Here is a 13,695-nt window from a genome sequence, read left to right as displayed (position 1 = left end):
CAGATTGCCCTTTCTTGTCTACCCCTCCCCCACCTCTTTCTCACATTCTTCTTTGTTTGTCTTTTCCCAGTTTTACCCTAAAGAAATGACACATACTTGCTTCCTCCTCATGTTGACAACTACACAATATATTTGGATCTAGGATACCACCAACATTCAACAAAAACTCATTTTCCATTCTAAGCTGACCCTTGGGCCAAGCCCTAGCTATTCACAAACGTATGGAGTACATTCCCTATCTTTAGGAACCTTATATGACAGTGAGGGATGGAGATAAGTAAATGGAAATTATAATAGTGTGGCACGTGGCTGGTGTGCGTAAGGAAGGATGCTCAACCTGGTCCTGGAAGGACTGCTCATCTGCCCCTTGACCAGTGAATAGAATGTTAGCATTAACAAGAATGGAGGATGGAGTGGATGGCTGTTAGGTTTTAGGTGACGTGGAAGTGAAATTTGGCTGGAAGAAATTGAGGAAACGTAATGGAGTTAAAATATAGACTAGGAGCATGTGTGGAGAGGGAGATGGGGAGGAAAGCCCTAACATTAAGATTAGGGACATAGTCAAAAAAAATGTTTATCTCTGATTTAGGTTTTTTTTTTTTTTAAATATAATTGCTAAGAACTTATTAAGGGTGTTTACTTCTGAACCGAGGGGATTCTTGTGAAGGTTTTAATCATGTAAAGCATGTCTCATGATCATAGTTATGTATTTGACCACACTCTATTACATTCAGTCAACAATATTAGGCACTTACTGACTGTTAAACACTACAAATTTGGTCATGAAAAAGGCAGACAGAGAGCTTGTCTTCAATTCCAGAGGGTGACAGTGTTGGCAGTAATAAATCTAGCTAAGAGAGAAATTTGGGTGGTGTGAACTGCAGTATTGCAGTAGGAATGAAAATAAGTGTATACATTTAAGAAATACTCAGGAAGTAGTACTGACTGAAGATGATAATTGACTGGAGGGGATGGAGGGGGTGTGAGAGGGAGAAGGAAGTGGTCTTTATACATCTCCACATGTTGCATTGTGTTCCCCTTCCTTTCTTAGTTTGACAGCCTGGTGACTTTGTGGGTGTTTCTGTTTCCATATGTCCAGTTACCAGTTTGACCAGCTGTCAGTTCTGTCATCCCATTTGGTGAGTGCACAATGGTATGGAAAATACAAATGGGTCATTGACCTTGTAGCAGAGGCCATTTGTTATGGGAAAGCTATTATCAAGAATTATGCTAAGCAGCTCTTCTTGTCAGATGAGTTTTGCTAAACTGTTCATTCAGTTATATGATATGCAGTACAGTAAGATTGCAGGGATCGGGTGTGTGTGGGGGGGGGAGGCAGGAGGGCTAAAAAAATTTTAGAAAAAGTATAGAAAAAGTAGATTCTCAGAACAAAACTAGTAGTAAGAGTCCTGAGAGGAAACAAAGGCTACAAAATAGAAGGTGTAGAATGGGTATTTGGTTTACGGAGAGAGAATACAAGACCAGATTATTTCTCCAAGAGGCTTCCTGGGAACACTTGTATCCTGTGTTACTCTGTGGAGAAAGGCTTCTGGAAAATGCTGCACACTCAGATATGCCTCTTACATTTGTTGAATCCCATACACAAACATATATGCCCCCTATGTTTTTCACTAATACTGTATTAACATTCTGTGAAAATTGATGCCTCACAGAATGCCCCAAGGGAAATGCTGGACTAACCAATGAATTGTTTTATTTGATTTAAAAGTTTACTGATTTATTTATTTTGGCAAACTCCATTGTGTTTATATACATACACCTTTTACATAGTTGTAATTTCAGTGTAGTTTTTAGAAAACAGCATGTATTTCCATTGCTATCATTGATTATAGTAATTGTTAACATTTATTGAGTACTTATTATCTTCTGTGTATAGTGTATACACAGTGCATACAACTTCTTCATGCCAAGGAATATTAGCATATATCTATATTAAAATAGATAATAATTCAATTTTAAGGCATTTACCCATATGAAAGACTCCTTTTCAAAATTATACAAAATTATAGCCATCATTGCTACCACTGAATCATATTTTTGGAGATGGAATTTTTGGAAGTAAAGATGTGAGGAAAGAGGTAACTTAGAGAATCCAGAGGAAGAAGAATCAAGCTAGGTCAGAAAGTGACCTCATGAACCTTCCCTAGAAATAATGTAAGAAATCTGTAGGTCAAACAAGAATGGAGTTCAATATAGGACCAGAATCTGAGAAGGCACTAAGTGATGGACATATATTTTATGTCCCTCAGAAATAAATGCAGATGAATTGTATTTTATATCAGTTTCACTCACCCCTTAACAAGGCAGTAATGTAAGGAATTTAGAATTAGGCATTTCTGGGTTTGAATGTTTATTCTATCATTAAATATGAGCCTAGGCAAATTGCTAAATTTCATCTTTGAAATGGCGATGGACATACCAATATCCCAAATTTGTTGTGAAGAACGACTGAAATACTGTCATAGAAAGTTAGAGGAAGTAGGTGCTGAACTTTTATTATAGGTGGCTATTATTTTATTAGAACATTGCTTTCCTGAGTTTTGTGCATTCAACTAGAAAGTGTTTGCTTGGGGGGCACCTGGGTGACTCAGCCAGTTAAGTGTCTGACTTTGGCTCAGAACATGATCTCAAGGTTCATGAGTTCGAGCCCCGCATTGGGCTCTGTGCTGACAACTCAGAGTGTGGAGCCTGCTTCAGATTCTGTGTCTCTCTCTCTCTCTGCTCCTCTCCCACTTGTACTCTGTCTATCTCTGTCTCCCAAAAATGAAGAAACGTTAAAAAAAATAATAAAATGTTTGCTTGGTATTTTTCATTCTGCTTTCCATTTCTCTCCTGCTTCTGATAAAGTGCAGAATGGTGGATTCCAACAATATTAAAACATCTGTGTGTCTCTAATGGTAGCATTGTAAGAAGTTGTACCAGGTGACTTTTTTTTTTTAAAGCACATTAGGAATAATAGATTTGAAATGAGTTTATTCTGGGCAGGAATTCATCTCACACATTTTATCTAAACTGTTTACTCTGACCATTTGACTTGGCATTGAAGAAGGAATCTTTCAGGAAAAAAAGTAAGATAAGTCACTTATTTATTCAAACAACTATGCCTTGGATTTTGTGAATAAGTTAATCTATATTTATATGGAGAAAAATGGTAATGTTTCCCAGTTGATTTAGGCTATTGTTAAGTGAATGAAGACTGACTGAGATAGGACCTCTCTTATCTCTTTCATCATATCAAGGTAGTTTGTTTGGAATACTTTTATTTTTTCTTTTCAGAGTTTATATACAGTAAACAGCTTTCCAAATACAATAAATGCAATTTTCAGGTGTTCAGGTGTCATGAAAGCTTTAAATGTAGCACAATTATAATGGAAAAACAGTGATTTCATATGCTTAGGGTCTTTATTATTGTTTTTTATTTGCAGGATGAGTAAGAGATACTTACAGAAAGCCACAAAAGGAAAGCTGCTCATAATAATATTTATTGTGACCTTGTGGGGGAAAGTTGTGTCCAGTGCAAACCATCATAAAGGTAAGCTCTTCTGATTTTTTTCCCCTCAGCTCTCTGTAGAAAGTGACTTCCTTTAACCCAGACTGTCCTGTTCTCTCTTCACTGGTCTGTTAGTTTTACTGGGTATGGGTCCTTCCTGGTCATTCTCTTTAAGTAAAAATGCAGAGAGAGTTATCCTTGATATGGCTTTGTTAGGGGAAGCATGATTGCTTAAATGTTTCTAGGGTTATTGCCATTTCTGCGAAGAGTTCAAAGAGTTCGGAATTTTGGCTCTGCCTTTCTGCCGTCATTTCCATTTTCAAGGTATTGATGTTAAAATGTTTAGTTGACATGTAATAAACATGAATTTCAAATTGCAGTCATCCCTGTAATGAAAGGATCTGTATCTTAATATACATATATAATATATATGTAAATATGTATGTATGTATGTGTGTATATATATGCACATATATATATATGTAAATTTCCCCTCAGTGCTTTTTATGGATCATATTTCTTCATGCCAGAGTACCTCTTTCACCACCTTTTGGACTCTATCCCTAGTACGATATTCAGCAGGCTCAATTCAGGACAGAGTGAGAATATTTGTTTTAAACATATGTGTTAAGCCTGACAGCTCAGGACCTTTCTGTTCTCTTTCCTGAGCGTAAGACTCAGTATATGAATAACTACCTTTTCAAAATGAATTAAAATGGGGCTATTTCTGAACTGTCCCTACCATAATCAAGTATTCATAACCTGAATAGTCAATTCAGATTTTTCTGTGAAATATGATTTTACAATTCAATTTTCAGTCCTCTGTAAAGTCTAGAGATGAGCAACATTTAAATTTTATTTTGAGGGGGAGAGGGAGTTAAGAGTGCCTTGAATTCTGTAACACTTAAATTAGTTTTACACATGTGCACTTCATTAGCATCACATGGAACATTAACACCAGGGAGAGGAGGGATGTGTTGTGAGAGGTATGCCTCTTGGACAAAATCTTTACCCCCATGTTTAAAACCAAAAAGAGACATCTTTCAAAATAAGAGAGTTTTATGAAGCAGCCCTTCATATTTTATAATCCTGTTTTCACCCCACAGTGTGTGTGGCAGTGTATACATATAATATTAATTATATCATGTCTTTTTTAGAATTTCCTTCTTTCTTTAATACAGCATACTGATCCACAAATCAAACTTTAAATGGTCTTTGATAATTGTTATTAGTGTAAAATTAAAAAGATGGTGAGAAGGACGTTATTCCCCATGCCTCCAATTGGCAACAATGGACCAAATCTAAGGACAAAGTAGTGTTAATTATCACCGCTTTTTTTTTTTTTTTTGAGAGACAGAGTCAGAGCAGGAACAGGTGAGGGACAGAGAGAGAGGTAGACACAGAATCTGAAGGAGACTCTAGGCTTGAACCCACGAACTGTGAGATCATGACCTGAGCTGAAGTCTGACACCTGACTGAGCCACCCAGGCACCCCAAATACTCACCTTTTAATAAGACTTGCAAACTACTAGGGCCGAACCCCCTGCCTTCGCGTAACAGGAGAAGACACACCATTCCTTCTGTGATGGGTGGTCACCCCAGTTCCCCTTCCCAGCCGATAAAAGAAGAATTGAGAGAAGTTGGGTGGAGGACGGTTATAGGAATGGTCGGTGTTACTCTTGTGAAGCAAAGGTTTGTGATAAAGATGCTTTCTCAGCTCAAAGCCAAGTGATAGGATCCATGCAAAATGCCCCTTTTGTTTTAAACTAATTTACATTTAAAATAGTAAGTATGATGTATATGTAAGTCATGTCTATAAAATGAATATGTGGTTCATGTTCACCACCCAGTTGAGAAATGTAGTATTTCTAATACTCTGTAGCTATGTCTGCCACTCTGATTTCATTCCTTTGTCTCTTAGATCCCCAGATAATCACTATTCTTAAATTTTGTGATTATAATTCTTTTGCATTTATTTCTAATTTCACTATGTCTTTACATCCAAATGACATATTCCTTAATTTTGGCTGTTATTGAATTTACATAATAGTATTATACTGTATTCTTCTGTACTTTGCCCAATAAGTATTTGTGGCATTAATTATGGGTGATGGCATATAGCTCTGGTTTATTCATTTTTTACTATTGCTCTGTATTTTTTTGTATAAAGTCACCACAATTAATATATTTATATTCTCATACATGAACATTTGGTATTCTATTTTCTTGCCATTATGAACAATGCTTCTATAATATCTGCATACTTCTGGTGCACATGTGTGAGAGTTTCTCAGAACACATTCTGAGGAACAGAAATGCTGGTTCTCACGGCATGCATATCTTCAGACTTACTGGATGATGCCAAATGGTTTTCCAAAGCGTTAGTGCTAATAAAGTAGTTCAGGGCATATTTTCTTACTATCTTTGTAACCCTCTGTGTGTGTATGTGTATCTCCTCTTTCTGTGTGACTAGTGCTCAGTGTGTCTTCTCTCTTTTCTTGATTGAGAAAACCAGAATTGGTCAATTTTATTCATTTTCAAATGATCCTGTCCTTTGTGTATCTTCTTATATGTCATTACTTTCTGCTCTTATCTATATAGCTTCATTAATTGTATTTATTTTTATTTATATAACAATCACTCACTTAAACTCAGTATAGGGTGGGTATTTGTGGGAAAGTGAAACTTTCTGGAGTTCTCAGTGCTCCAATAAAAAGCCCCAGGCTCCTGAGATATATCACACCTAGAGTTAATTATATAGTTAATTGCTTTGATTCAAAAGAATGATAAAATTCCTCTTGTCCCCTCAAGTGAAATAAATGGTTAACAGCTTGGATTAGGTCCCTAGATTAAGCTCTCAAGGTGTCGGAAAGATTAGGGCCACTACCTTTCTAAGTATGAAACTCAGATCTTGGAGACCCCTGAGGTTTCTTTGACCCTTGGAAAGATGTATTTACATTCAAAAGACTAGAGTGAGAACCTAGGATCCTTTCCAACCAATCTCAAAGCAGCAAAAGATTTTTTTTTTCCTTTCAGGATGGGAGAGGATGACTGTCTCTCCTGTATATAAGTGATGAAAAGCCCATTCTTCTCTCATTCACCTGTAAAGTATTCAGCTATTTGTGTAGGACATTTGAGCTGGTTTTCATCATGAGTAAGGCTTGGGGCACAGCAGGCCAATATACTTATTTATTGGGAGGTAATCATAATATCTATATCTGAATCTATATCTGATTCAGAGCACCTTGTATAAACATTCAAGAGAAAAGTTAGAAAGCTGAATATTAAAAACTCAACAGCACTATTCTAAGAGCTTTACAGATACTCATTTAATCCTCATAACAATCTCTGAAGTATGAAATATTATTAAACCCACTTTACAGATCAGAAATTAGCAAATGAAGGTTAAATACTTTGTCCCCTAATGGCTAGTTAGTAATTCGGAGGCAGGATTTAAATCTAGGCAGTCTTGCTCCATATAACCATGATATATACCTAGTAGTGAATTTCTTTTTACACTATTTGTGGTTTGGTTGACTTTCTGAATCTGTGGATTGGTGTCTTCCATGAACTTTGAAAATATTTCAGGCATTATCTCATCAAATATTTCTTCTACACCACTATCTCTACTAAACTAGAGCTCTGGTCATGTGTATGTCAGCTTCCTCATAGTGTCCTCTGTGTATCTCAACCTTTGTATTTTCCACCTTTAAATCTCTCAGTACTATATTCTGGGGTATTTATTCACATCTTCCTGCCACACTAGTTCTTTGTTCTCCTCAATCTAATCTCTCTTTAATCCATATATTGAGTTTTAGTTTCATCTACTATATGCTATTCAAGATTACTTTTTTTTTTCCTTTTGGTGAAATTGACTTTTGATATTGATATATTTTTGTTGTCATTCATGTTTGCATTTCCTCTTTTTATGAATTTTATATAATATATGTTTTGTATATATCATATATGTTTTAAAGTATATATAGTTATATATATTTATATACAGACAATATATAGAGAATATATTATATGTTGTATACATATACAACATATGTTGTATATGTATATACATATATGTATATACATATACAACATATGTGTATGTTGTATACATACAACATATAATATATACAGAATATATTGTATATATAATACATGTTTTGTGTATATTATATATATGTTTTATATTTGAGTTGATTCTCTTTTCTAAAATTTTTGTGTCTTTTTCTTGGTGAATCTCACTCATGATATGTATTATAAAGTTTTGTGATTTGAAAAAAAATTATGAACTAATGTTCATTGAAATCATGTTTGTGAGCATCTTTAAGGCCTGTGCTTAGGATGCATTCTTTCAGATGATTTGCGTATTACCCTATGTCCTAGGTATGGTTCTCCAGAAGCAGAGCCAAGTCGGGAATTCTTGTTTATGTGATTTATTAAAAGAGTGCTCTCAGGAGGAGAGCGAGGGCAGCAGGATAGAGCAGGAAATAAAGGCTAAATACAAATACAGTCTCAGCTGGAGAATAGCCTGGTCAGGTCCTTTGAAGGTGCTCTGAAACATGAATTGCTCCAGAGTTGGCCTCTCCTTGAGATAAGATAGACAGCCTCGTCCACCCCTGTGTCTACTAGTAATTATCTAGTCAAGTCTGTTGATTGCCTTCCTGGGGAAGTGGCTCTTCTTTTGCAGAGGGTAAACCTCTGAAGAAGGGAAGAGCTGAGAACATTCTGCTAACATTCTGCTCACATTCACAGCAAATGTAGGAAAGGTGCACAGCTGACAAAAAAGAATCTTGGTAACATTGCACCATCTGTATTCCATTGCTGTCCTTTTTTCATAGCCCTCAGATCCACTTGCTGCTTATATAAGTTCACTTCATCCAGGCAAAGTTTATCAAATTGGTCACAGTTGGTTGCAATTTCTAAGAAAAGGTACTTGATAATACAGTTGGTACCAAGGCCATTACTGATACTCATGATCTGTCCATCCCCCTAGCCATTTAGGTTTCACTTTCCTTTAGCCAGCACTTCTCATCAGGTAGGCTTGCTTGATGTTTTACCCAGACCTAATACCTGAGGATTCTGAGCCCTGGATTATCATGTTCTTAATGCTATGGTTGTACTTACAAGTTTATAGTTATAACTGACATGAAGATGCCAAAAAATGGCCCAGTGAATCATCTGAGAGCCTAACATACTCGTTTCTGTACTTCCTCCTTCCATTCATAGCAACTACCCTCTTCCTCATGGTCATCAGGGTCATTTGCCACATCAATATTATTAACTCCTTTCTTTCTTGTTGGTCTATGTGGTTTACCAGGAAGCAGCTGTAGCTTTGTGTTCAGCTGAACTCCTACTGTTTCCCCTGGTAAAAGTATCCCCTTTCTGGGAACCAGTACTCCTAGACTTCTAGAGTCTATCGGTAGTTTTCATAAGAGTATTAAGTTATGGTAATTCCAATGGGATATTTGTTTTACTCAATAATTTTCATGTACCTACAATAAGGGCTGAGAATATATCAGTACATAAAAGAGGCAAAAATTTTTGTCTTTATGGAACTTCTGTCCTAGAGGTAGGAAAACAGATAATAAAGAGAAAAATAAAATGGTTTTATCATGTAAGTGCTATGGAAAAAATAAAAGAAGAAAGGTATAAGAAGTGTTCAAGAGGGATTGTAATTTTAAATAAAGCCTTTGGGTAAGACTTAAAGTTTCCACTAGAGCCAGCCACAGAAATATCTAGGGGAAAGGTGTTGCAGGCAAAGCAGCAATAAACATGAATGGTTTCAAGTAGGAGCATGCTTGGAGACAGTGAGGAGGATGATATGCATAGAGGAGAGTATGTAAGAAAGATAGTGGTAGGAGATTAGGTCATTACAGAACAGGCAAATGAAGATGAAAGAATGGAATAAATAACTCTAAAATATCAGTGCCATAGCATTGTGCTCTCAAGAGCAACCAAATGGAGAATTGTGTTACTCTGCTTTCTGAACACGACGTAGGAACACTAGAAATCCAGAGCATTTGGGTTTGAAAAATGAGATATCTAAAAATCAGAAAATGTCACCAACTTAGTAAAATATTCTGAGCTTTGGGAACTAAAAGTCCCTCACACACAGATAAATAAGTTTATTGCTCGAACTGCCGTGGAGATTCAGTCCTGAATTCTCATGATTGTACTGAGCTGGGCACTTTGGGAAGGGATGGTGATTAACTCAGAGCATTGTGACAGCCAGTCAGAAAGCGTAAGCAGTATTTCCCCCTTGGAAGCAATTACATTAGGTCCAGCTTCAGATATTAGGGATCAGAGAGGAAACATTTCAGTTTAGGACTCGAAGTTCCCTACAGAAAAATATAGTCATTAATCTTAGGAGGCTAATACATTTTCTAGCCTTTTCTTCCTCTACCCATCATGTCGAAACTAAATCTAAAGAAAATGAGTCATCACAGGATATTTGGGTTGGAAAATGGATCTGTATTAGTGTAAAAGAAATACACACAGTTGAGTTATATACAAAAAAAATCAAAATTCCTTAGCTAAGATTTAATATATATTATCCTCATTGTCATGCAAAGTAATTACTAATCTGAGTTGAGACTTTTGATTAAATGGAATTTTTTCCAAAGGAAAAAAAAATTAAAATTCAGATGATTTTTAGTTCAAAGCTTGGAAGAGAGAGCCGTCATTTAATTTTTGTTTTTCGGTAGCTCTTTATTTCTTTGTTGGTTTATTTTCATAGTTTATTTATTTATCTAACCAATGACCCAGTAAACAAAATCTATATTGAAGGCCTGTTAATGTATATTGAGATTGTTAATCTATTTTGAGGATCAAGTTTTAGATTAAGTTCTGGAGATATAAAAGTGAGCAAAATGGCGCAGTGTAGGAAATATAGTCCATAGTATTGTAATAGCATTATATGGTAACAGATGGTAGCTACACTTGTCGTGAGCACAGCATAACATATGAACTTATCAAATCACTGTGTTGTACACCTGAAACTAATGTAACATTGTGTTTTGACTATACTTCAATAAAAATAAAAGTGAACAAAATAGACATGACCCACGTGCTATGAAGCTTATAGTCAGAGAAGAAAATATTAATCTGATAATCAGACAAATATTTAATTAAAATGGTATAAGAGTATTATAAAAATAAAATTTCAGGATAAGAGTATCTGAACTGTAAAATGGTGGAGGGTGATCAGGGAAGTCTTTTCTAGAGAAGAGACCTTTGAGCTGAGTTTTGAATGGGGAGTGGGAATTAAGTAGGCACAGGGTGGGGCATCCAGGCCAGAGTAGCAGCCTGTGGGAGGTGCTGAGATATGAAGGAACAGAATGCTCTGGAGCTGAGAAGACTGCTGTGTCTGCAGAGAAAATAAGCAAGGAGATTAGTGGCATTCAGTCAGCTTGGAAAGGTGGCTGGTGTAGCTCCTTTGAGGCCATATTCAGAATGCTGGTTTTCTAACAGTTAAAATTGATCCAATTTAGCTATGATATTAATAGATTCTCTTGGGCTGGTTTTCATCTGACTATGATGTATACCAAAGTTTAGGAATCCTGATTTATAATTCAACATCCATTCATGATAAAAACTCTCAACAAAGTGGGTTAAGAGGGCACATAACTCAAATAATAAAGGCCATATTAAAAACCCTCAGCTAACATCATACTCAGTGGTGAAAAACTGAGATCAAGACCAAGACAAGGATGTCCACTCTCACCATTTTTATTGTATACGGTACTTAAAGTCCTAGCCACAGCAATCAGATAAGAAAAAGAAATAAGATAAGAAAAAGATAAAAAGAAATAAGAGGCATCTGTATTGGTAAGGAAGCAGTTAAGCTGTCACTATTTGGAGATGACATAATATTATCCCTAGAAAACCCTGAAGACTCCACCAAAAAACAAAACAATCAAACAAACACAAATTCTTAGAAGTAATAAATACAGTAAAATTGCAGAATACAAAAATAATGCCCACTAACTGATAGAGTATCTATACACTAAGAAAGAGAAATTAAGAAAATATTTCCATTTACAACTCCACCAAAAAGAATAAAATACCTAGGAACAGACTTAACAAGGGAGATGAAAGACTTGTACTCTGAAAACTATAAAATATTGATACAATTCAGTGTTGTAAGGATCTTGTTTGTGGAAACAATTGGATTAATGTTCCCATAGAAAGAAAAGTGGCCCGAACATAAAACTGACCTAATTCTGAACTTTTAACAACATATTTAATTATTTTATTTAATTTTCAGAGTAATACATGTTCATTTGAGAAATTTTGGTAACAAAGAGAAATATCAAGAAGACCAATAGGGTTATCTATAAACCTTTCGCATGGTAATTATTAGATGTCATTTGGGCGTATTTTCATCTGGTTTAATTTATGAACATATTAAAATGTCTGAGAGCTTGATGTTCATTCATTTATTTATTCACACATTTATTGACATGCACATAGGTAAGTGAGAGACTGAACTGCCCTGAGCTGGTGATTCTGTTTTAAACTATGAAGACAGAGGTGTTGTCTTCCTGGAGTTTATCCTTCCATGTCCTGGTATTTTTCTTCTTTTATTTTAAGATACCTCACACATACAGAATAAAACATGTATGTACACTTGCAAGAATAATTATAAAGTAAACAACTGGGCAACTATCAACCAGGATGAGAAATAGAATATTGTCATCCTCTCACAGCTCCTTATGCCTCACCCTCATTATAACCCCTCCTCTTACAGATGTACTCCTTTCCTGACTTTCTCCCCCTAAACAACAGAACGTAATTTTGTGTGATTTTTAATTTCGTAAAAGTGGAATCCTATTATGGACATTTTTTAAGTGTTATTTATTGCTTGCCCTCAAGATGTTCTCTAGAGATTCATCTATGCTGTGACATAGGATTCCACTATATGAATATACTGTTATGTGTTTATTTCTTTTATGATTGATGGACATTTGGGTCTTTCAAGTTGTTGGTTGTTTTTTAACAACACTGCAATGGACTTTATTGTACATGTATTTTGCTTTACATGTAAAAAATTTCCCCAGGATATATTTCTAAGATAAGAAATTTATGACTCATCTGATAACTGCATATTTAACATTCCCCTCCCCCCCACTTTGTATAATTAACAGTAAATGATGTGTATTAACTTATATATCTAAACACCATTCATAAACACAAATCTTATCTGGGGCTTAAGAAAACATAATAATGTACTCTAAATTCCTTTGGTAAATTACTTCTCTCTAGTCTTAGATTTCTTTGGGACTTTTTTTGTTTGCTTGTACTAATATAAAATTTTTGTGCAATAATCATTTACATGTAATATTAATTCATTAAATTTATTAATAAATTTTGTTCATATTCATTTCTTTACATAGTTAACACTAATGACAATTTCTGAGGTCAAAAAGAATGAAACAGGTTTGTATCATTCAATGTTCACTCTGGAATGAGATCATACTAGGGTATTTAAAAATAGGGAATTGGCTACAAAAGTATTGAAAGGGTGGGAAAAGGAAACAAGGAGGGTGATACTACTCCCCAGACACTGGTAACTGCAGAAAGCCATTCCTGCCTCTAGAGGTGGAAGAGCAAAAAAACAAAAACAAAACAAACCCCCCCCCCCCAAAATGCAGTGTTACCCAGAGCTCCTGAATGTATTTGTTGTCAAGGTTGCTGAAACACTGGTACTGCTTTAGGAATCACTTCCAATGCCACTGAGTAGGAAGCCTGCACCAATTCTGATGCTGCCAGACAGACTCCACTAATGCTGCCAAAGCCCACAGGCATCTACATTATCCTTCCTTAGCACTTCTGAAGCCAGAAACAGGAAAAAAAAAAAAAATAGATGGCTCTTTGTTCTTCCAGTCTCCCTTTCTTATGAGAACCTTCCTCTGAGAAACAGACTCCAAGATGGAATTCAATGTGCAAGAAATTTATTGGGGGAGACACTTTTGAAGTACAAAGGGGGCAGGAGCAGGAATAGATGGAGGCAAGCCTTCAGAGCATGAGGAAGTTCTGACCCCTGTGCAAGAAGAGAAGAAAAGAAGGAAGGTTGAGGAGGAGGAGCCTCAAACTTCAGCACAGTTTTGAAAACATCTTAGGCAAACTTGGAATCCTTAAGCAAAGGTTACCCTTTGGAGAGAGTCCCATTATGTGCTATAGAA

General features: G+C 35.8%; 1 protein-coding gene across 1 annotated transcript in view; it reads left to right on the top strand.

Annotated features, from left to right (window-relative positions):
* Positions 1 to 13,695, top strand: part of TAFA2 (TAFA chemokine like family member 2) — a 486,483-nt gene that overhangs the window by 316,681 nt on the left and 156,107 nt on the right. Inside the window, exon 2 of the mRNA XM_043564761.1 lies at positions 3,447 to 3,553. Within this exon, the coding sequence (XP_043420696.1) occupies positions 3,448 to 3,553 (106 nt within the window). The 5' untranslated portion in view covers position 3,447. The remainder of the gene's footprint in view (positions 1 to 3,446; positions 3,554 to 13,695) is intronic.

This window comes from Prionailurus bengalensis, chromosome B4 (assembly GCF_016509475.1).
Source record: "Prionailurus bengalensis isolate Pbe53 chromosome B4, Fcat_Pben_1.1_paternal_pri, whole genome shotgun sequence".
Classification (NCBI taxonomy): domain Eukaryota; kingdom Metazoa; phylum Chordata; class Mammalia; order Carnivora; family Felidae; genus Prionailurus; species Prionailurus bengalensis.
This window is presented reverse-complemented; position numbering and strand designations above follow the sequence as displayed.